The sequence below is a fragment of the Schistocerca nitens genome, chromosome 8 (genome assembly GCF_023898315.1).
Source record: "Schistocerca nitens isolate TAMUIC-IGC-003100 chromosome 8, iqSchNite1.1, whole genome shotgun sequence".
NCBI lineage: Eukaryota > Metazoa > Arthropoda > Insecta > Orthoptera > Acrididae > Schistocerca > Schistocerca nitens.
Window position 1 is genome coordinate 38751588 of NC_064621.1, and position 25087 is coordinate 38776674.

Here is a 25087-nt window from a genome sequence, read left to right on the forward strand (position 1 = left end):
TGTGATTCGCGTAAATAACGGGCCGGTGATTTGCGTATGCGGTGATGGTGCCCGATAGCGACCCAGATGGGTTTCATAGGATTCACGGATTTACACCAGGCGAATTTGGTTGCCGAGAAATCAGTGTGAGTTCACTCTAACGCTCGTCAAACGACTGCAGAACGGTTCTGGCTCCGAGACACAGGCAATTATACTGCTGAAAGATGAAAGCGCCGTCGAGGAGGCATGAGCCATGAAGCAATGCAGGTGGTTCGCAGCTGTCAGCTAGTCTTAGATTACTACCACAGGACCCATGCAAGCGCAGGAGAATGTCTCCTATAGCACGATACTGCTCCCACCAGCCTGCGTCCGTGGCGCGCTGCACGTCTGGAGCTGCCATTCACCTCGATGGCGGCGTTTGTGGCGACGAGCATCGACCTAGTGTAGCAGAAGTGTCGTTCACCCGAAAAGACGACACGCTTCCATTGATCGACGTTGGAACTCCGATGGTCCCGGGCCTATTGCAACCACAACTGACGATTTCGTTGGGTCAACATGGGAACACGTAGGGGTGACATGTTGCGGAGCTCCATGTTCAATGAAACTTCCTGGCAGATTAAAACTGTGTGCCGGACCGAGGCTCGAACTCGGAACCTTTACCTTTCGCGGGCAAGTGCTCTACCAACTGAGCTACCCAAGCACGACTCAGGCCCCGTCCTCACAGCTTTACTTCTGCCAGTATCTCGTCTCCTACCTTCCAAACTTTACAGAAGCTCTCCTGCGAACCATGCACAACTAGCACTCCTCAAATAAAGGATATTGCGGAGACATGGCTTAGCCACAGCCTGGAGGATGTTTTCAGAATGAGATTTTCACTCTGTAGCGGAGTGTGCGCTGATATACTGGTAGAAGTAAAGCTGTGAGGACGGGGCGTGAGTCGTGTTGGTAGAGCACTTGCCCGCGAAAGGCAAAGGTGTCGAGTTCGAGTCTCAGTCCGGCATAGTTTTAATTTGCCAGGAAGTTTCATATCAGTGCACACTCCGCTGCAGAGTGAAAATCTCATTCTGGAAACATCCCCCAGGCCGTGGCTAAGCCGTGTCTCCGCAATATCCTTTCTTTCAGGAGTGCTAGTTCTGCATGGTTGGCAGGAGAGCTTCTGTAAAGTTTGGAAGGTAGGAGACGAGGTACTGGCAGAAGTAAAGCTGTGAGTACCGGGCGTGAGTCGTGCTTCGGTAGCTCAGATGGTAGAGCACTTGCCCGCGAAAGGCAAAGGTCCCGAGTTCGAGTCTCGGTCCGGCACACAGTTTTAATCTGCCAGGAAGTTCCATATCAGCGCACACATCGCTGCAGAGTGAAAATCTCATTCTGGCTCCATGTTCAATATTGTACGATGAACTGTGTGCTCCGAAACACTTGTGCGTGCACCAGCAACACGCTCTTTCGGCAGAAATGCCACCGATCAACATCTATCCTACTTTACAGAGCACACAAGTCTCAGAACCCCACGTTCTGTGAAGAGTCGTCGACATGCAGCTATTTAGCGCCTATTGGTAGTTTCGCTGTCCTTCTACCTCTTTCCGTGGATGCTCACGACAGTAGCACGTGAACATTCGACCAGCATCGCCGTTTTCGAGATACTCGTTCACAGACTTTGTGTAATAATATTCTGTACTTAGTCAAAGTCGATATCTCAGTGGTTTCCCCTTTTGAAGCCCATATGTTGGCTAGGGTGATCCGCCGTCCGTGTCTGCTCCGCTTACACTCTTTTGTTACCGCGTCACGTGACCGCAGCGTCGCGGTGGGCAGTGGTCATAATGTCTCGGCTGATCGGTGTATACCGGCCGGCAGGCAGTCACTTGATACTTGACTCGGCAGCTTGCTCGGTCAAGAAGCACTCGTGTGGGCCCACGCTGAGTACCGCCTCCTGCGTACAGTGGTCGCGCCTATGCTAGCGGCCCACGATGCGAGAGCGAAATTAGATGCGACATGGAAGTCTTACCAACTGTAGAAGCGAACTATATTCTTCATGTTTTTAGCGAGAATTTTAAATAAACATCTGATTTCTTCATTTTCATCTATTACTAACACAACCTCATGATTTTGTATTTTATCAAACTGTCTCATATCAAACATCTTTAAGAGTAAAACGTAGCATGCACGTTTTCTTTCTTCTCCGGATGTTTTGTGTTTATAAGAGGCAAAAATGCCCTCACTAAAATGAACGTCTTTCGTAATGCGCACGGCTTTTTGTGCTGCTATTTTCAGTGTATGGCTAGGCCGACGGCGAGTGCTGCTACGGACGTCCGCGGATGATCGAACAGGGTTATTCGTCTGTAGAAAAACCAAGAGTTTGGCGTGCACTGCTGTTGCAATTAACAGGGCCAGCTACACGAAGCGAACTGTGAAATACTTGTCGGTTTTTACTTCAATGTCCAGACTTTTCACTAGCAGTCTGATAGGACAAGGTTAGTAGATTGTGAAGTCGAGAAAACAGCCTGTAGCGCATCTGGGTATGTACGGGTACGCGCCCAAGCGTACAAAGCAAATTGTTTGCTACAAATGGCTTTATTTAATTCACAATGTATGATGACTTGACTCAGAATTGCCTTTAAACGTTTATTAATAACAGATCTATGTTAGTACGTAGAAATGAAAAAAAAGATACTTACGCCTGCCGAAAAAGGTGTCGATGCGTTGGTATCATTTTATCAACCTACTTCATACACTTAGGCCTGCTGCCTTGACTCCATGAGTGTCACTTTGTTTCGATACTTCGCGACATATCTCTGCCGAGTCCTCGAAAGACAGGCTGCTGCTAATTTCTTTCTTTCTTTTTTTGGTTATCTGCTTGTTTTGTATTTTTCGTAAGAGTATGGTTCTCGTTCTCTCTGATTGGCATCGAGGAGTGATGGGTATATTTCCAAAATGTCTGTTCCGTATACACTCGATAAGAAAGAGAAATTTTCATAACTGATTAAATTCTAAAACGTTAGTTCCGTCGGGTCCTACACGAATAAGCTTATTCTTTACAGGTTTTCTAGAATCCGTGACTATGCACTGAATATGAAGGTAGCAATGTATAAAGCTTTTCAGGCTCGTCTTTGGATGATAACATGTGAGATACATGTCGGAACCTGAAAAGGTTCGAATACTGTTGTATGAGAATAAACGAAAATTTAAAAAAGTAGCTTGGTATAGTTTACCGGATTAGTACTTAAACTGGTTTCAAAAATTACTAATATCATGACAATTTCGAGTTGTAACTAGTTTAAAGATCCTGAAGAACCATGATTTAATTGTGCAATAGCTTTCTTTCTCTACTTTCATTCCCTCCTCCTTAGAGTTCTGCGGGCTGTTCTAGAAATTTACTGTTTTTAGTCAAGTACTACATTAATTTTGGAGTGGGGTGGGGAATAGTTAGCAGGGGACATCCAGTCCAGCATTAGCCTGATGATCTAGAGAAACCTCCAGAGCACCTGGGTCGGAACCGCGGGATTCGAATTATTTTTGTTTCCGGAACAATAGTGAAGCATCATAAAACTCAAATAATTATGACGATAGCTATAACAGCAATGGTTGCAAATGATGGTAGAATACTGGACGCAGCATTTGCAGTGTCATAGTTTTCCTTGTTCTCGACTGCGGAATCTGGTTCATTGGATTCATTGTGTGATGTTTCTGAAGTGCTTTCTTCACCGCCAGTGGTATCTGATTCGTTGAGCGATTCTTCTGGAGTGGCTTTATGGTCATCAAGAAAGATAGAGGAAGGGAGATCCGAAGCAGAATCTTCGCAGTCGACCCGGAGATCGGGCCGAACCACGTTAAACTGAGTTTTCACGGACGGGCAGTGGAGACGTCGATTACCAATCAGAGAGAGAACCTTGAGGGATGGCATCCCTTCGACGATCCCAACGTCGATGCTCGCAAGGTTACAGTTGTCCAGGTACAGTTCTTCCACTGAAGAGCTGACCATTCGCGGAAACTGCTGGAGGTTGGGATTATCCACCAGGACTACAGTTCTTAAAAATTTGTTGCAACTGACGCTCAGACTGTCCAGCAATTTCAACCTGAAACAAGAAACATGAGAAAAATTAGTTGATCCTTGCGGTGATACGTTTCAAAGCATTTGGAAGACGAATAAAACAAAATCGACATAGTTGAATCCTGCATAACGATGTATCTGCTAAGAATAATTGAACAGGTTCAAATAGGAGGTGAAGATAGAGGATTAACAGCAGCTTCTATGTTATTTCTGACCTCTTTCTCTCTCCTCTGAGTAGGGGAACTGGGGCAGAACGGGATAGCGGGGCATAATGGGAAATTGCTCTTTTGTAGACTGGACAGTGTTGCAACCTATTGTATGGGCATGTAACTATTTCTCCGAATGGAAGGGAAGTGAGGGCAGCCATTCAGATTTAATTTGAAGTGCGAGATCTAAGTGAATTGTTGTCCTTCACGTTACCGCTTGAGTTGTCCTAATTTTTGGTGAATTTCAACGCTACGTAAGCTGTTAACTGTTAATTGTATACCCTAAAATGACACATTCCCTTAACTTGCATGGCATTTGTTATACTTTAGATATTTAATACGTTTAAATACGTCAGTTATTACACTCTATGAAAGTTGTTAAACTCAAAAGTACTCTTGGGGCGGAACGGGACGGGGCAGAATGGGATGGTGTCCCGTTCTGCCCCGTCATATTTTGATGCAAGTAGAAAGCAAACCCAGCCTCGATGTTCATGGATGCCAGACTCTCCCAACCAGCTATGTTCGCCGAACAACTCAGCTTTCCAGATATTCCCCGAAGCTGTCATTCCAATCCCACTGATCTGTCAAAATACTCGGCGGACTACAACACGAAAAGGAAAAACCGTCGTATTTACAGATTATCCTTATAAGAAGGAACTGCAGAATGCTGTCGCACGTAAAGTAGGCCTACAGGAAGGCGGAGGGTGCACAAATATGAACAATGTCAGGACAGAGACGTCAGGTGCAATGCAACTTTAGGCAAAAATATCAAACTGTACACCCAAAAAAACCAAAGCAGAGGACATCAGAGACCTTAAGAAAAATGAAGAAGATGATGGAGAAGAGAGAATCAGAGAGAGAGAGAAAGGATGCTGCGTGTCTCTACTGTGGGGACTTCTACTCCGTTTCTAATGAGGGCTGTGACGCATGCCAGAGTGGGCACACAATTCATGTGCTGGCATAGACAGTGAAGATGAAGAGGAAATACTGATTTGTGACTATTGTCGAAAGGGCTAGTGGTTAGTGGTTTGATGGTTATTAAGCACTTTACATTTTTCAGAATGACATTAAAATATTTTCTTATTTTGAAGAATGACTTTTTAATTGTTTAAATTACACATTCCTTAGTCTGAATTGCCTGTTACACACCATTTTAACATAGTTTAATACGATATTCGTCATTCAAATTCAACGTTTATGCAATAACTTAACAAAAAGTACCCTTACCCCATTCTGCCCCGTGGGTGGGGCGGAACGGGAAATATGCAAAACTTTCTTTGAAAAATTGTAAAAAATGCAAAACGTATTGTTTTAAGTGATTTTAAAATAAGGTAAATTAGGTTACACTACAAGGAGTTTTTTTATCACTTTAAGAAGTGTTTGCTTGTGTTCCCTTATTTTAAAGAAATTGTTAAAGATCAAGTATCCCGTTCCGCCCCGAGCTCTCATATTTGTTACACCAAGTGTCTTGCAGGCAGTATTTCAAGTTTCGTTTACGTCTCTGCCTACGGTTCTTAAGTGCAACTGTCACTTCTGCGGTCTAATTAAACTACGTCTTAGAACATATAATACGGAACTATCCCGTTTTCTCAATGGTATTTTCCCAGGGCTTTTTTCTACGCCTGTAATTTGATCGTGTAATTCATCTCTTTGGCTTGCCGGTTTGCGCTTTGATTTTCATGCTAAATAAGTAACGATTAGTGCTGAATACGCCATCAACATCGGGGTATCTAGAGACTGAACACGGACGCGGCATGGAAGGGATGGAGCAGGAAATTGACCGGGACTATGTTTAAGAAACCATCTCAGCACATGCCTCATGTAATTGAGGGAAACTATAAGAAACTTGAAACACAATGAGCGGACACATGTTTGAACCTCAACTCTCCAAAACAGAATTCCCGTGTATTTGAAACGTGGACTTGTTCATTAAATGCCCATCCAATCGAGTTCAAAATTAGCCCATGGCCTACCATAACAAGAAATGCAATACATCCTAGGCACATTACACGTAACAAGTTACTCTGCACTCTTAGGTGTTTAAGGAGGCCCTCCACGTGTTTCTCTACCATTTGGATGCAGCAGTGCAGCCGTCTCTACAGTAACGTATGAATTCTTTCAAAGACCTCAGTAACGTTAGACAAATTTTGGCAAGGTGTACAATTCTCTGCTTCAGTTGTTCAACAGTATCAATAGGCCTGCTGTACACTCATTTGGGATCACCTACGACAGAGAAAACCAGTGGAGCGAGGCCAGGTGACCTTGGATGGCAAGGTACAGGTGAGCAGTGCATCAGTGCTGGTTTCGGAAACAGAGGATCCTTTATTCTAGGATACCATGGTCACTCATGAGACCCGTCTCCATCCTCAACGCATGCCGTCCTGGAACAGATAATAAGGCAGCGCTCCCATGGGCCAAAAAGACATGGTAAGGCACGCCCCCTATCGCAAATATTGTTATGCAGAAGGTATGCCAACTCAAGTTGGGGACACTCGAACACCGGCCCTATAGTCCTCATCCCTCCTCTTTGAAGGATCGATGATTCCTCATGGAAAAGGATATGAAGCAGGCAGTTACGGACTTCTTCACGTAGCACGACACTGTGTTTTACCAAACGGGTATCCTCAAGCTGGTGTATCAGTGGGATGATTGCCTAAAAGCTCACGGCGAGTTTGTCTGATAGCCAGACCAGTTTTTAAGTGTACGGTCTTCGAACGAAAACTTATAGCGTAATTACTGAGGTAAGGCTCTTTGACGTTACAGAGTGTGAATGAAATACTACAAGAAAATGGCACCAAGACATTTACTGTAAGCACTCGTACCACAATCGTACCGATTTTCTTAAAATACCCATGCCCACGTTCAATAGGTGTATGTAAAAGAAAAAAAAACTGACTTTAAACTTTTAACCATTTCAGTAGTGCATTACTTTTAACAAAATACACCGATAAATTAGTAACTCAGTATATTGACAAATACGCCTACAACCTGAGTAAAACAATTCCGCAGTGCAACAAAAATGTACCCTGCACTAACAATGTGTGATGCGAGTGTAAGGCTCCTAGAGTAGACTCGTAAAAAAATTCACTCATAACACAAAGAAAAAACTACGCTTTAAAGTAATTTCTCCCCTCCGATCTTTCCAGAGGAAACACTTTTGTTTAAGAAAGTGATTGCTGCGTGAACGCCCAGAACACGGAGACCAACACACCGCCAGCCAGACGGTCGAGTGATGGTCGTGTGGACTCGTTAGAGCATGGTTTTTAGTATGTTTTTAAATAAAGTGCGTTTTTCTAATACTTCCTATCCTATGCACTATAGTCCACACAAATGTTGCCCAGAAAGGTGAAATAGCGGCAAGTTTCGTAGAGGTCTTTTTGGCAAGCTTTCTATATGTTCTTTCGTAGGTGATGAATTTGAATTTTGAAAGTCCCACTAAAGTTCGGCCCAGAAATTGGTCAAAAATGTAAAGAAGATTTGGAGTTTTTAAATTTTCTTTTTTTTTACTTTTCGCTTATAACTAGAAAACGCCGCAATTTTCGCCAAAGCTGACTATTTATGAAAATAAGGAGCGTTAAATTTCATACAAAAAAGGTCTGCGAGACGTTTTTCGTCAGACCAACTGTACGGCGGGTGGTGCGTGTTGAACTTCGAGCGATTTCAAAGCTGAGGAAACAGGTCAACTCAGGACGTTCGTCGCAGCGTTTTGTTGCGCTTCCGTTGCCGAATTTCATCCTCCAGTACTGTCACGATCTTATTGGAATGGTTGGTAGTTGATGCCTGCGGTGGTGGAGTAGTGAGATGTTTGTGAGATGGCATTGATCTCCCACTCCCGATGGAGGATGCCTATCCCGACGAACTGTTTAACACAGTGAGCAGTCATTTTCGGATATCTGAGACAGCTACATCCCTTTCATCCAGTCAACATACAGTTCAAGATCTGTTGTAGTGTTTGTTAGTTGTCTTGAGCACCAGCACCAAGGAGAACGAGTGAGCGAGAAGATCCTCCGGACGAGGCTATATAGAAATAATCTTTAACGAAACGATGGTACCCAGTGTCACTCTGGAAAAATTCCTCTCTGATTCGAAGAACACGTGTTAATGTACAAATTGGCCAAATCAGGAATAGCTTCCAAGCAAGCAGCGGAAACTGCTAACAGCCTTATTATCAACACCGCCATATATTCAGCCGCTCACACCCCCACCTCCACCCGCCTCCACCACATTCAATCGTCATAGTTTTGGGGGGAAACGAGGACCTTCTCATCATTCTAACAGGCCTCAATCAGTCTTGTAGTAATGGTGAAGCCAAGGAGAAGGAAAATCCCACATCAGGTTCACTCTCCTCAGGGAATTCGTCACCCTGTTCGCGAGAATACCCTATTCTCGCATGCAGTCAGAGGCGGTGACATGCAAACTGTGATGTCACCGCCAGATACCACACTTGCTAGGTGGTAGCCTTTAAATCGGCCGCGGTCCGTTAGTATACGTCGGACCCGCGTGTCGCCACTATCAGTGATTGCAGACCGCCACACGGCAGGTCTAGTCTAGAGAGACTCCAGTAACACTCGCCCCAGTTGTTCAGCCGACTTTGCTAGCGATGGTTCACTGACTTGCTACGACCTAGCAGTGATTGCAGGCCGAGCGCCGCCACACGGCAGGTCTAGAGAGACTTCCTAGCACTCGCCCCAGTTGTACAACCGACTTTGCTAGCGATGCTTCACTGACAAAATACGCTCTCATTTGCCGAGACGATAGTTAGCATAGCCTTCAGCTACGTCATTTGCTACGACCTAGCAAGGCGCCATGTTCAGTTACTATTGATATTGTGAATAATGTACAGTCAAGAGCGACGTTCACCATTTATGGATTAAAGTTAAGTATTCCACCAGCTACGATCGTTTTTCTAAATTCTAATTTCCTTGTCATGTTACAGACCTCACGCCAGCCTGCGTGAGCTAAAACGCGTGCCTTTCGGCTTCCTCTAATAATCACGGTGTTGGCTCTCCTGCCAACCCACGACACAAACATTTAAGGATTCTAATGTGGAAAGGGAGACCATAGTAGAGAGTGCTGAAGGATTCCTCATCAAGTTGCATGGTCATGTAACCGAAAAAGTCTCTGAGCCGCCTCAGATACAGAAGATGCATCAGACTGGCAACAGAACAACTACCAACATCGCTTCCCTGCAAGAAACTGAGGATACTGCTTGTCAGCATATTCTCCGAGTATACAACAAGATACAGCACTGACTGGGTAAAAATGAGAATCCCGAGTACTGGGTTTTGACGATGTTAAAGGATCGCCTGGCGGCTGGTTGGAACCACTATGCTTCAGTCACCAGCGCCCAACGTTACTCTGACCTATATCGCATGAAAATACAGAAGTGGGTGTCTTGCCTACTCCTGAAACTACTGAAAAATAGACCTGCACTGCTCGAAGCTCTGCTGCAACTGCGATACAGTTTGCGAGAATGTCGGCCACATCTAATAGCAAGACAGAAAAGCAAGGACTGCTACAGATAAAGATAAGCTAGATTCCACACTGTTGTTATTATAGTTTCCTGTTGTCAAATCTCATGACCTCATTACTGTAAGAAATACTGTACATTGGTTTCAACTCTTCTTATTTACCTACTCCCTGGTATGAACAGAAACTAGTATTATCTTACTTACTGTCAGCTGTAACATACCCCTATATATTCTCATTCTACAGACGATTCAAGTGAACACGAGGTTAGAGGAGCGCGAATCGAGAAGAGGGTGAGACTTCTTTGGAATGGCTTTAAAATTATTACATTAATAACGTACCTGTAATATTACAATAATTATTATTATTACCAAATAAGAAATCATTACTATTGTCATTTACATACGTCGTTTGAAAGCATTTCAATTGTGGATGTGATGAAAGCTTTCATTTTGTAGCTCGAACGAAAGTCATAGCATATCGAGGGATGATGTTGGGTTTTGGCGTTAAGCCCAAAATTACGCCAACCGCAGTACCGTAAGTTACAGGCATACGCTTGGTCTGACGAAAACCGCCACTCAGACATGTTTTACAGGAAATCTGATCCTCTCCATGTGTTTACTTCAACATACTTCTTATTTCAAGACCAATATTTTGAACAAGTGGACGGTGTCGCCATGGGGAGCCCATTTTCTCCTGTGGTGGCCAATTATTTTATGGAGGACTTTGAAGATAAAGCAGTACAGTCAGCCACTCTCAAACCCTCTTGTTTTCTGCGGTATTTTGACGATGCGTTTGTGGTGTGACCACACGGACTGGATGCTCTACCTACGCTTCTTCAACATTTCAGTTCGCTCCATCCTAATATTAACTTCACTACGGAAGTGGAAAAAGATGGCACTTTACCTTTTCTTGATGTTTTGGTACGAAGGAAAGCAGATGGAACCTTGGGACACAGCGTATACCACAAGCCAACGGATACAGATCTATATTTGCAGGCCACAAGGTGCCATCATCGAGCACAATGTGGTAGTGCATTACGTACGCTAGATCATAGAGCGCGTGTGGTATCTGACTCTGAAAGCCTGCCGAGTGAGATGCAACATTTGAAGACAGTCTTCCGTCAAAACGGTTATTCTGAGAAACAGATACGTAATGCATTCAGGCCCAAGCGAGTTCAATCTATGGAGCAGAATGAAGATACGAAGAAACCCACCACCTTGGCCTTCTTGCCGAACTTTGGTGCCATGTCGTCAAGAATCGGAAGAGTCCTCGAAAGATATGACATCAAGTGTATTTTCCGTCCATCTGAAAAATTGAGGAACCTGTTAGGTTCGGTTAAGGATGATCTCGGTCTTAGGAAACGTGGTGTGTACAAGATTCCTTGTCAGTGTGGGGCGGCATATATAGGTCAGACATGTCGCACAGTACAAGAACGCTGCGATGAACACCAGCGTCATACACGCCTACGCCAACCGGAGAAGTCGGCAATTGCAGAACACTGTCTGAACACGGGACATCACATGATTTACGAAAAGACGGAAGTTTTATCCCCAGCTTCCTCTTTCTGGGACTGCGTCATTAAGGAAGCAATACATATCCGTACAGCTGATAACCTTATCAACAGGGATGCGGGAATTCAGTTGAGTACAGCCTGGAACCTTGCATTGGCTGCTGTTAAATCACGACGAAAAAGCAAAGAGCTTACGATAATAGACTCGTCATAACTTTGGCAGCATGTTAGTAAACACAGCGTTAGCGCACGCGCAGAACGGCCGCTCTGCGTTTCCCGGCAGAGGGCGTTTGAGTCTGGCGCCATCTATCTGCAAATTTTTGCGCATGCGTGGTTCCCGCGCCTGCGCAATCTTCAGCGGCGTCGATATGCGACCACCTGATGATGTTGGACAGTTGCTCCGAGGAAATATTGTGGGATTTGCACAACGTCATCCGGCGGCACACCCGTGAAGGGTGATTGTACCACTAGTAGCTGGGCTGATTACCAGCAGCACGAAGGCTACGGTGCGAAGCGGCGCCCGAAACCGCTTTGAGACAGGTCACAAGGGAAGCAGGGGCGGCTGGACGGCAGAATGTTGGGCACCGAGTCCTACACAGTCAGGCAGCAGTTCTTGGATTGCGTTTTTAAACGAAAGTGCATTCCTCTCCTATGGTTGTGCGAGAGGAAGTTGTATTGAAGCACAGGTTTATAATAGTGCCATCACAATTACTCTGTTGCTTCGCGGGATTTTTTTAGTTGGGATACGGGCGTATTTCTTAAAATACCATACTGTGCATTTATCAGTATATTTTGAAATAAAAAAGATCCTCAGAAATAATGATTAAAAGATTAAAATAACGCTTTCAGTCTTAGAACGGAGGTGTGGGAGTTCAGAGAAAATTGGTTAAAATTATAGAAAATAGCAACGGGAGGTTAAGATGCTTACAGTAAATGTCGTGGTGTCATTTTTTTATGGTTTCTCAGTCACACATGTTAATCCCAAACTATTTTACATCAGTAATTATGGTAGTATTTACAAGATACGGTTCGACGAAACAAAAGCTTTGTCCCAGGCTCCTACATACAGGGATTCAGTAATTATAAAGGTGGCAGGAATGACAATGTGCGAAAAGAACTTCAACCGTGACAGCGGATGTAATCTTAGTGGTGCATGGAAGCCAGCTCGCGATGCAAAGAGGAGGCAGAGATATTCGTCGCAATGTTTACGATACTACTGGGGCTGTGACGCCGCCAGCGCAGACATTCGCACCACGTGCGATAGTATTACGTAATTACCGACCAATCAGAAGCTGTCTATGGGCCTATGGGCTACGTAAGGACACCACAGCGGCATTTTGACAGTCAGTTGCTCCTGACGAAGGCGATGGAGATAATCTTCAAAAACTTGAGTTTCTACTCTGAACTGACGTGGCTATAAAAAAAAAGAAGACGTTATTCTGCAACACCGTAAAGCAAGACCTCACTGCGCAAGACGAACCCACGACCAAATTACCTGGTAGCTATTACTTCACCCACCATACTAGCCCGATATTGCGCTATCGGGTTTCCATTTATCCCGATCGCTACAACATTTGCTAAGAGGCAAAATAATGTGAAAATGTGTATGATGTCCAAAATGCCACCTCCAGATACTTTGCTCAAAAACCAACTGATTTTTTTTAGATCTGGCATTAAACTTTGCACATTAGATGCAAAAGAGTTTTGGTAATGAACGTGTTTACATCACTAATTAATTATTTGAATCACTAATTATTTGTTTGAATTGAATGTAAGGAAACGACATTACATTCGGTTTTCCCATTCACACACGAACATACCCACATACACGCAAACTGACAGCTATGTGCATGTATATAATGTGTACATTTATTTCATTAGATGTTGAATAATGTAAGTGATTCACAAAATGGTAAGACTTCCTTCACTGCTCGTGATTGCGAACGTACAACAGTCCCAAAATCATTGGTTCTGAACCATCATCTACACGTCTTGCATGCGGTGTATACGAGTAGCAGCTAGTTTCTGGGTGGCAAGATTTAACGAGAAAACATCAAAAGTGCCACAAGAAATCTTACTCTACGTCATCTCTGACTGATAGTGGGCTTCAGGTGTATATTTCACCGATATAGTATACAGGGTGAGTCACGAGGTTTTCCCCAGATTTCTGGAGGGTATTCCTTAGGTTATTTGGAACAAAAAATTTAAATCAAGTAATGGGATCAGATCCGTAATTAAGGAGCTGCAGTAACTGAAAAACTCAGGAAAATGACAGAAGAAGCTTTTATTGTAGGATTTTACTATAAAAATGCACATAATAATTAATTTAAACAATTTGTAGCAGTATCTTGCATTCAGAGTGGATTAAAAGCAAATGTTGAAAATTTCCTCCCTGGATCTGAAGGAAAGTCTCGCACTGGAGTGAGCCGCGCGAGCAGCATTTCGTAATTTCACATGCTCGTTCCTTATTGACGCTGCGGCATCGAAAATGGGTTATATCAATTCTTCTCGTGTTTCCACCTTCACTTCGTAGACGAGGTCTGCCATCCACCCCCAGATCTGGGGATCTGGCAGGCCAGTTGACAGGGCCCCCGCGACCTATCCATCGGTGTAGGAATTGCTGATTAAGATAGGCTGTTACTACATGGTGGAAGTGTGCAAGCGTCCCGTCATGTTGAACGTACATGTCGCATCTTGTTTCCAGAAGAACATCTTCAAGAAGTTGCGATAAGTCTTCTTGTAAAAAGTTACCGTGCATCTGACCTTTTAAAATTGCCGGGAGAATAAACGGTCCAAGTAACTGGTCACAAACAACACCACACCAGACATTGACACTGTATCTGCGTTGAAACTGAGATTCTACCGAGGCACGGGGATTTTCGTCTGCCCACACATGCATGTTATGCATGTTGTCGATGCCATCTCTTGTAAATGTTGCTTCATCACTGAAGCCGGCCAGTGTGGCCAAGCGGTTAAAGGCGCTACAGTCTAGAACCGCGTGGCCGCTACGGTCGCAGGTTCGAATCCTGCCTCGGGCATGGATGTGTGTGATGTCCTTATGTTAGTTAGGTTTAATTAGTTCTAAGTTCTAGGCGACTGATGACCTCAGAAGTTAAGTCGCATAGTACTCAGAGCCATTTGAACCATTTGAACCATCATCACTGAACATTAGGAAGCGACAGACCTGCCGATTTCCATTTAACCAGTTACGAAAGTGCAAACGTTTGGCACAATCATGTGGCTCTAAATGGTGAACTTTCTGCACATGAAAAGGATACAGTCAATTCTCATGAAGAATCCTACATAGCTCAGATTGTGAAACGTTCAGTCGCGTAGCTATTTGGCGTCTTGTACTTGAACGAGGACTACGCTCTACCGAATTAAGAATGTTTTCCTCTTCTTGAACGTCACGATGTCTTTCAGACTAAATACGAATACTGGGAAGAGTACCAACTTCTGGCAATGTTCGATATGTTCCACTAAATGTTTTGGTACTCGGAATCCTACGATTATATGCAGTATACCGATGGCGATATTCGGCTACAGCAGCTTTCGTATTACCATCACAGAAGCCCAAAATGTACGCAGTCTCTCCACACTCCTGTGATGAAAACTTGCACGGGATCGCAAAGTTTACTGTACACAGGAGACAATAACAGTAAACAATGACTGCAGTATCAACAATGTGGTTGTTATGAAAACGTACCACTCGCTGCACTTGTCTACCTGACTGATCGTGTGTCCTGCGAACACAAGCGTAGCGATCCGTACACCGTGGCAAGTTTCGGAACTCTGTTGTAGCTCCTTAACTATGGATCTGATCGCAGTACTGTATTTACATTTTTTGTTCCAAATAACCTAAGCACAACCTCCAGCAACAGGGGGAAAACCTCGTGATTCACCCTCTACAATGCATTACTACATGCTGCCAGGTGTATTCAGTTTTACAGACAACTTGAATATTGTAAAAAATCGCATTTTTCAGGAATGTCATTACTACACAAAATAGCACCTCTTGGTATATAAATTGATTTTATATTTGGTAACTCTTTAGATTTTCAAATCAAATTTCTGTTGATTTCAATACACAAGTAGAGAGGAGAGGTAACTTCTTTAGTTTCGTACTTACTGGACTAATTTAGTTTAATGTCCGATCTGGGAAAGAAAACAATTTCATTAAGATAGCGAAGATGGTCTGTAGTTTTCGAGTCTGACTTCTTGCATCAATTTGGTGGTTGTACATATCAGTATGTGGCAACTCGGAGTTTCTTTCCACTATAAGCTAAGTTACCTCCCTTGGTATTTGCATCCCTGTAATATAGGTTCTCAACTTAACTTCTCAGGTGTCATGACTACGTGTGAAATCCTATCGACTCTAAATGGACGACAGTGTTAAACGGTGAATAAATTTACAAAAGGAAGAGGAAGCTCACTTCGGGATGCGTAAACACAAAAGTCTTTCGTACTGTCCTGGGTTGACTATCGGAATGTTAGTCCGTTTTGAGTGGTTTTGTCTTTGCCTTCTTGTAAAATTAACTCCAGAGACAATGCAGATACAGTAAATAACGAACTCACTCACTAATTCAGCAAAAGTAAGCAGCAAAAATATTACGCAAACAAGGTAAGATTGAATTCATGGTCTCCTCCCCACACATTTACTGCTTAATGATATTTTTCGTTATCACTAAGAATCTGTTAGACGTGAACTGTCACTTAACCTCACCATGTAATTTCCGTATGTTCTTTGTTTCTATAAAAATAAAAATCTATTCCATAACGCACTGTTTCTTGAATTTGTCTTTTTATTGACATTCAAGGACAGAGGACTTCTGTTACCTGCATGAGAAGTTACAAAGTATGTTGTGTGAATACCTAAATTCTCATGAGCATGTAGGAAATTATTCTGCTATGATAAATGTTAAAGTCTTCATATCGACATAAATATCAGGCTATTCTATATCTATGGAAGTAGCAGATTCTTCAAAGTAATATGTTTCTTGCCAACTTTTCTATGTTTGTTTTAGTGTAAGTAAGCCCAAACGTTTATTGCTTTTACTAAAAGTTAATTATTAATGCAGTTTATAGCAAATACAACATGCAACAGCTTTTGAGTGTTAGACTGGCATGCATTCGCGAGTAAATTGCACTGAGAGGAAAGTCTGGACAGTACAAGGGCTTTTACCTCGTTTATGCACTACACTATAGCATAACTTAAAAAGTGACATATTGTGTCCTAAAAATTATTGTACGGATTAGTTACATCTAAAATTTAGAAGAATATTAAGGCATTTCATACGATCTTTGTAATCCATTTGAGTGTAATACTTAATCATCTAGAAGAAGCTGGACAACTTAAAATTTTTCAATTTCTTCTTAAACTCGATTCATTTACTGAAATGTAGCATTTGTCACCATAAGTGAACAGTGATTTTGTTTTACAATTTGAGTAACGAATCAAAGTGTGATGAAGAAGCTGATCGTGACTGTATTTCAAGCGAAGTATTGCACATTTTGTCGTCAGTTATCGAATCCAATCCATGTGTTTGATTTCCATCCAAATTGTTGTCAATGCTATAAGTTTTTTGTAAAGACTGTTTAAAGTCTTTGTGCTGCAACCGCTTTACAAATATATTTCGAGTAAAAAGATAGAAGATATGGATAAATGCTGTGGAAAAGTATCAAAGTTCAGCGAACTTAAGAGAAGTTTTCTTAAAAATCAGTACTGGTCGAATTTTCAGAATATTTCTACTCCAAGTCAGTAGTGATCGGAAATAAGCAGAATAAATTAGTTCCCTCATTTTTAAATCAGCCGTTACTCTGCAAGGACCTAAGTGCGTCAACGCACTAGCAACAATTTTGGTGACATCGGTTCTGTCGGCTACAGATACTGCAGTAGTGAATATCTGTAAAACCTTGGCTGCACGTATTACAGTATCGTTGTGCACAATTATTTGTATCACTAATGTCGGGTATTTAATGTAATTACTTTCTCAGGCAACGGCCTTGCCGCAGTGGATACACCGGTTCCCGTCATATCACCGAAGTTAAGCGCTGTCGCGAGTGGTCGGCACTTGGATGGGTGACCATCCGGGTCGCCATGTGCTGTCGCCATGTGCTGTTGCCATTTTTCGTGGTGCACTCAGCCTCGTGATGCCAACTGAGGAGCTACTCGACCGAATAGTGGCGGCTCCGGTCAAAGAAAACCATCATAACGACCGGGAGAGCGGTGTGCTGACCACACGCCCCTCCTATCCGCATCCTCATCCGTGAGGATGACACGGCGGTCGGATGGTCCCGATGGGCCACTTGTGGCCTGAAGACGGAGTGCTTTTTTTTACTTTCTCACCTCATTACATCTACATCTACATCCACACTCCGCAAGCCACCTGACGGTGTGTAGCGGAGGGTACCTTGAGTACCTCTATCGGTTCTCCCTTCTATTCCAGTCTCGTATTGTTCGTGGAAAGAAGGATTGTCGGTATGCTTCTGTGTGGGCTCTAATCTCTCTGATTTTATCCTCATGGTCTCTTCGCGAGATATACGTAGGAGGGAGCAATATACTGCTTGACTCTTCGGTGAAGGTATGTTCTCGAAACTTCAACAAAATCCCGTACCGAGCTACTGAGCGTCTCTCCTGCAGAGTCTTCCACTGGAGTTTATCTATCATCTCCGTAAAGATTTCGAGATTACTAAATGATCCTGTAACGAAGCGCGCTGCTCTCCGTTGGATCTTCTCTATCTCTTCTATCAACCCTATCTGGTATAGATCCCACACTGCTGAGCAGTATTCAAGCAGTGGGCGAACAAGCGTACTGTAACCTACTTCCTTTCTTTTCGGATTGCATTTCCTTAGGATTCTTCCAATGAATCTCAGTCTAGCATCTGCTTTAACGACGATTAACTTTATATGATCATTCCATTTTAAATCACTCCTAATGCGTACTCACAGATAATTTATGGACTTAACTGCTTCCAGTTGCTGACCTGCTATTTTGTAGCTAAATGATAAGGGATCTATCTTTCTATGTATTCGCAGCACATTACACTTGTCTACATTGAGATTCAATTGCCATTCTCTGCACCATGCGTCAATTCGCTGCAGATCCTCCTTCATTTCGTTACAATTTTCCATTGTTACAACCTCTCGATATACCACAGCATCATCTGCAAAAAGCCTCAGTGAACTTCCGATGTTTTGCAGAAGGTCATTTATGTATATTGTGAATAGTAACGGTTCTGCGACGCTCCCCTGCGGCACACCTGAAATCACTCTTACTTCGGAAGACTTCTCTCCATTGAGAATGACATGCTGCGTTCTGTTATCTAGGAACGCTGCGTTCTGTTATCTAGGAACTCTTCAATCCAATCACACAATTGGTCTGATAGTCCATATGCTCTTACTTTGTTCATTAAACGACTGTGGGGAACCGTATCGAACGCCTTGCGGAAGTCAAGATACACGGCATCTACCTGGGAACCCGTGTCTATGGCCGTCTGAGTTCGTGGACGTGTTCAACAGCATTACGTTTAGCTACTGAACAAAACTGTCACGACCTAAACTCTTCGTTACTTTCAGGTTAAGTAAGGTTAGAAAGAAAATTTTTAAAACTATTTCAATAAATATGGCAGGTTGGAAACCGAAGGCTTTTACCACGTTTGAGGAGTACTGGGAGTGGATTCAGGAAAGTCAAGCAAACGGTGCAGTGACGGAAGTGCTCACGGGCGAAAGTACTCACTGGTTGCGTGACAAGTCGAGGAGGGTGAGCGCCGGCAGGGCGCAGAAGGCGTGCGCGCCGACGCTGGTCAGCGCGCCCCCGGTCACCTTCAGGGTCGTCACCTTGGGCGGGACGCGGCCCCGGAAGCTGGAGCTGTCCAGAGACGAGACTGCCGTGTTGGTGAGGAGCAGCAGCTGGAGGCCGCTGGGCAGCAACCGCGGCACCTCAGTCACCGCCATACCGGAGCACTGCTGTCCCACGTCCTGGTAGTCCGCCGAAGGGTACCACTCGCACGCCATCTCCGCTGTCGTGCAAGCCGGTACGCACAGAGACAGTACGGCTAGCTTTCCGAACATCTTTGTCTTGTTCTGTGAACAAATGAGAGTGTCAGAGAAATACAGTGATTTTCATGGGATGCATGGTCTACAAATTCCCCAATAACAGTGGAATATACCGGGTGATCAAAAACTCAGTATAAATTTGAAAACTGACTAAATCACGGAACAATGTAGATAGAGAGGTACAAATTGACACACATGCTTGGAATGACATGGCGTTTTATTAGAACCAAAAAAAACTACAAACATTCAAAAAATGTCCGACAGATGGCGCTTCATCTGATCAGAATAGCAATAATTAGCATAACAAAGAAAGACAAAGCAAACATGATGTTCTTTACAGGAAATGCTCAATATGTCCACCATCATTCCTCAACAATAGCTGTAGTCGAGGAATAATGTTGTGAACAGCACTGTAAAGCATGTCCGGAGTTATGGTGAGACACTGGCGTCGGATGTTGTCCTTCAGCATCCCTAGAGACGTCGGTCGATCACGATACACTGCGACTTCAGGTAACCCCAAAGTCAATAACTGCACAGACTGAGGTCTGGGGACCTGGGAGGCCAAGCATGACGAAAGTGGATCTTTCACGTGTCTAGCATTATGAGGTGCTTTTTTTTTTGTTCTAATAAAACCCCATGTCATTCCAAGCATGTGTGTCAATTTACACCTCTCTATCTACATTATTCCGTGGTTTATTAAGTTTTCAAATTTATACTGACTTTTTGATCACCCAGTACATAATATAATTAATTTTTTTTTTAATTCTGATTTATATCTGCATAATGGTCTAAAGTATTACATCTACAAAATATTACATATACATCTGCGCACTCTGACCATAACTAAATGGTTATGAACTGCGTATTAAAACTGAACAAACTGTAAAACTGCAGGTAATTAAGGAGACGGTATCTGGCTAAGCTGAAAGTAACAGAGGAGGTTGAGGTTTCAAAGGCAGCGTTAGGCAACTATTGGCTGAAACGGTGGTCATGAGCACAATAGTTCTGAGAGATGAAACACTGAAGGCAGCTGGGAATGAAATTGGCAAAACCCACAAATCACAGCACAAACCCGTGGATAACGCATGAAATATTGAAAATAATTGCCGAAAGGAAAAAATGTGAAGATGCGGAAACTAAAGCAGGGAACAGCAACTAAAGAAGTTTAGAATTGAGACTGACAGGAAATGCAAAATGGCAATGCAGCAATGGATAAACGAGAAAAGCAAGGATTGTGAAATATGCATAACTGGATCATAGACAAATGTCGCCTATAGGAAAATTAAAGAGCCCCTTTCTACAAAAGAGATTCAGCTGTATGAATATCACGAGCTCTGACAGTTAACCGCTACTAAGTAATGAAGGTAAGCTTAAATAAGGAACTAATATGTAGAAGGGAAAGAAAGGCAACATTACAGGCAAAAATGAGGAAGGAGATGAAGGTGAGCTACGAGAATGATACTGCGAGAAGAATCTGTATTGCAGTGAAAGATATCAGTCGAAAAACACCCCAGGAGTAGACGACATCACCTAGACATTACTAAACTCCTCGGGAGATCCACCCATCACACAGATCCTCCAGCTGAAGTTGTATGAGGCAGCAGAAATACACACAGAGTTTAAAAAATGTAATAAATCCAATTACAAAGAAGGAAATTGCTGACAGATGTGAGCTATAATTGAACTATCACTTTAGTTAGTAATGCTAGCAGAATTCTAACATGAATTACACAGCCTGACAAAAAAAAAAAAAAAAAAAAAGAAGAAGCACCGCGAGGAAAGAAGTATACGATGCCACTGTAACTTTGCATAAGCACATATCACTGGCGGCGATGTAAGTGATCGGAGTTGCAATTCCTGCGACAGGTAGAACGCCCACCAGAGTGCATTAATCTTGGTCCTGTTTAGTGTTTGTTACCGGGACTGGTAGCGTAGGTAGGTGGGGGCGGGGGGGTGTGAACAGCGTCAGATGTTGCGAGTTCGCTGTCAAGGACACGGAGATTCCTCGTATGCGTGTGAGACAGCCTTATCAGCACCTGACAGAGTTTCAAAGAAGCATCATTTTGGGTCCCCCTTTGCCTGGCTAGTCGAATCATGCAACATCCAGATTTATGGGGCTTTACGATGTGACAATGGCCCGATGTTGGACAGTATGGAAATGTGACGACAGGTATACTCGTCCTCAAGGTTCTGGCAGACCACGTGTGGCCACCACAATGAGGGTTCACCGTATTGTCCACCCACCCACATTTGCGCTTGTCATCTGCGAACAAGTAATGGACTCCCTCCAACGCACAATGACCTCCCCATGTGTAGGCTGTAGTTAACACCACGACACAGACGGCTGTGTTTGGTGTGGCGCCGCGACAGGGAAGCATGGATTGCTGATGAATTGTGTTCAGCGTTGAATCGTGTTTCTTCACTACCCCGAATGACCATCGTTGGCGGGTGTGGCGGCGACCTGAGCAGGATCCCATTCTTCCATTGCTTTTGGGACGCTCAGTTGCGCAAGTCCTGGCGTGAGACACCGCGTATGACTTCAGGCTACAGTTGGTAGTGACTCATGTGTCTCCTCTGTAGTGATAGTACGGCGGTGACGTTTTTCAAGAGCACAGTGCTCGACCACAGGCGGCACATGTCTTTATCAACTGTCTGCGGGGTGTTAATTCTGTGGTCAGAGAGATCGACAGATCTGTCCACAATAGAACATGTGTGGGTCCATCTCGGACGACAAACCGACGAGGTGGCGCAGTGGTTAGCACACTGCGCCCGCGTTTCGGAGGACGTCGCTTCGAATCTGCGTCGGACCGTCCAGATTTACATTTTCCGTGATTTCCCAATAGCGCTTCCGCCAAATACCGGGATGTTTCCTTTGGAAGGGCACAGTCCACTTCTACATCCTTGAACCATTCCGAGCTTGTGTTTCGTGTCTAAATGTTTCGGTGCTGATACACTCAACAGAGCCAGACTCCTCCGGCTCATCCCAACGACGGCTGCTGCCGTGGTAGCCAGGGAACAATGCAGGGCTCTTCAACGACACAAGCGCCACCCTTCAATGGATAATTTTAATTGCGTTCGAGAGACTCCCGGTTAAAGTGCAGTTTTTAATAAAGAAAAGAAACCAGGAGTATTGGAATCAAAACATCCGAAATATCCTGTCCCACATCCCATCGTCCGATACATTGACTAAACTCCGCTGCATTTGCGGTCTTCCACCACCGACGGTGGTTCCTGGCATCCTTGTTGTTGGTAACCTCTGCACTGATCCCATGGTACTCGCAGACTGTTTCGCAGCTCACTTTCTTCGGACGCTAGCTCTTTCCTAAGACAGTGGTCCAGGATATCAAAGACCTGTTTCAACAGTTGTCGCCAATCTTGCCTCTAGTGTGTATACAACTGCTTTATGATTCTCTTCCCAACCGGATCAGTGCATGCCCCAGGCCAGACGGGGTGCAAAGTCGTGCTGATAAGTGGGCCCATACTGCGAAGTTATTTGTAAATTTAACCTGATATTGTAATCATTTAAAAAACATAGCAGTCATTGAAAAACATTGCATCCGTTCTCAACTCGTTTCGTTCCCTCCTCTGGATATTTCACTTATCGTCGTAAATATATTTACAGAATACTGGAAAAGTGGTAGAAGTCGAGTTTAGGGAAGATAACTTTGAATCCCGGAGAAATATACGAACACCCAAGACAGTACTGGCCCTACGGCGTATCTTAAAAGAAAGGTTAAACCTGTGTTTAAAGCATTTATCCATTTAGAAAAAAGCCCGCATCTCGTGGTCGTGCGGTAGCGTTCTCGCTTCCCACGCCCGGCTTCCCGGGTTCGATTCCCGGCGGGGTCAGGGATTTTCTCTGCCTCGTGATGGCTGGGAGTTGTGTGATGTCCTTAGGTTAGTTCGGTTTAAGTAGTTCTAAGTTCTAGGGGACTGATGACCATAGATGTTAAGTCCCATAGTGCTCAGAGCCATTTGAACCATTTAGAGAAAACTTTTGTCATTGTTGACTGGAATGCACACAACAAACAGTTCAGCTAACATAGAATATTTTTAATGGGCTTTAATGGGCAAAAAATGTTTTCATCCATTGATACAATGGTGAACTAAGTTAGAGAAAGATGTCCTAGAAGAGGAAATATTAACTGGAAACGGAAAACGCTTGTAAGCAATCGTACCATTACTTCCAATCAATTCAGCTAACTTACCATTCAGCTTTCAATGGCAACAATTTCCTCCAAGATTAGCGTGCAGTATAAATGAGCCCAAGGGCAAACATTCCAGAGTATCGGACAGGATTTAAAAGAATCGTGCTTCTTGCACTGGTAACTATATGTACCGCCTTAGCGTGTTTCGAAACACAAAATTTGTTCGTCGTTGCATCCGAAAGAGGAACACCAAATGTATAACAATATACTTACAGTAATTTAAATTCCATACGACTGAGAGAATGCTAATCTTTTTCCCATTCAGAAAGCAAATGAAAATAAGCAAAGTGCATATTTCCCACCTAATACACAACGAATGAAAATAAAAAGATCGAAAAGGGACTATACAAATTACGTGATGAGTTAGACAATAATATTTTGAGGTCACGCGTCCGCCATTTTGTGATGAGACTATGTGATGATGAGCGCCGTAAAGTTTCTGCGTAAAAATGATAACACGTACCACAGTGAGTCATTCGTTTGATCGACGTCAGTAAAACGAATATCCGGAATATCTTAAATATAACATCTTGCTCATAGCGACAATATCATTGCAATAATAAACTAGCCCAAGAGGCTAACTCAGGTCAATATGTGTGTGAGCTCACCCCACCTCATCAACAGACGTTGTCCGCCGTCGGGAAACAAACTGCGCCACAGCCCATATGTAATACTTTTTTTATAAATTTCTATCATTCTTTCTGAAATTAACTTTCTTTTTAGAGATAGGGAGGCTAAGGCAAATTTTGAAAACGTTCTGAAAGAAAATATGAGAATAGGAGAAGAGTGCGAGAAACAGTTTTTCTGAACAGTTTTAATATGAAACATTGGACAGAACAGATGGCTTTCGAAGGTATGCAAGTTGTGTCTGATTCACTGACTATGCACGCGAAAGTAAAAGAAAACTATGAGCATTAATTTTACATTTTTTAAGCATGTGATCTAAGACGCTACGCTATAACGTCAGGAACGAGATAACATCAGAAAAAGATAAGAACGTCACTCCATGGAGGAGTGCCTCAGAAAAGCATTTTCACCATTCAAGGTTCCGTGTGGTTGTAGTAATTCACTTAGCAGGACAAAAATAGATACAGTTTTTCTCATTTGACAGTAGCTTGGCTAATTAATTTAGTATCTGAGACATTTCGTACTGGCTGGAAGATTGTTCATCCGAATGGATGTTGTTCCAGCTGACACATGCCAGGTAATTTTTGCTTTTTTGTTTTTCATTTACATGCAAAAGAATGAAAGAGAACCATCGAAACGGATGACAAGTGTATCAGGAGGAGCTTCTTGCGACGAACCTATTACGGTACGTAATTTGTTCCTGCAAAACGTTTAAAATCGAAAACTGACTTGATCCTGAAGCATCAACATAATGAAATACTAAAGGGCAAAAAAATTACTTACCCAAATTCTCCAAAACTTCTGATACTTAGCAGCAGCGGTCTTTGAAGGACTCAGCAGCACGTATCGCGAAGTATCGGAGCAGAGGATAAGAACCCCACCTTGGGTACTGTTTTATAGGTCGTTCCTCCTCAGATAGTACTATCAGTCGTACGACAACGAACTGAGTCGAAGATCACCGAAATCCGCTCGTTCGTAGAAGATAAA

The 25087-nt window shown here is 43.4% G+C and overlaps 1 protein-coding gene across 1 annotated transcript; it reads right to left on the reverse strand.

The window, feature by feature from the left end:
• Positions 1 to 2633: 2633 nt before the first annotated feature.
• LOC126198856 (leucine-rich repeat neuronal protein 2-like) lies at positions 2634 to 24967 on the reverse strand. The gene is made up of 3 exons (XM_049935445.1): positions 24884 to 24967; positions 18946 to 19292; positions 2634 to 4046 (listed from the first exon to the last, which is right to left on the reverse strand). The coding sequence occupies exons 2-3, from the start codon at positions 19278 to 19280 to the stop codon at positions 3521 to 3523; spliced, it is 861 nt and encodes a 286-aa protein (XP_049791402.1). The 5' UTR covers positions 19281 to 19292; positions 24884 to 24967; the 3' UTR covers positions 2634 to 3520.
• Positions 24968 to 25087: the final 120 nt, after the last annotated feature.

What these genes read in the sequence shown, in the direction of transcription:
- LOC126198856 (XM_049935445.1), bottom strand. Translation starts at nt 19,280, where the DNA reads ATGTTCGGAAAGCTAGCCGTACTGTCTCTGTGCGTACCGGCTTGCACG. An exon ending in CTCGACTTGTCACGCAACCA is followed by an intron (nt 4,047 to 18,945) that starts GTGAGTACTTTC and finishes TTCTTGTTTCAG; the next exon opens with GTTGAAATTGCTGGACAGTC.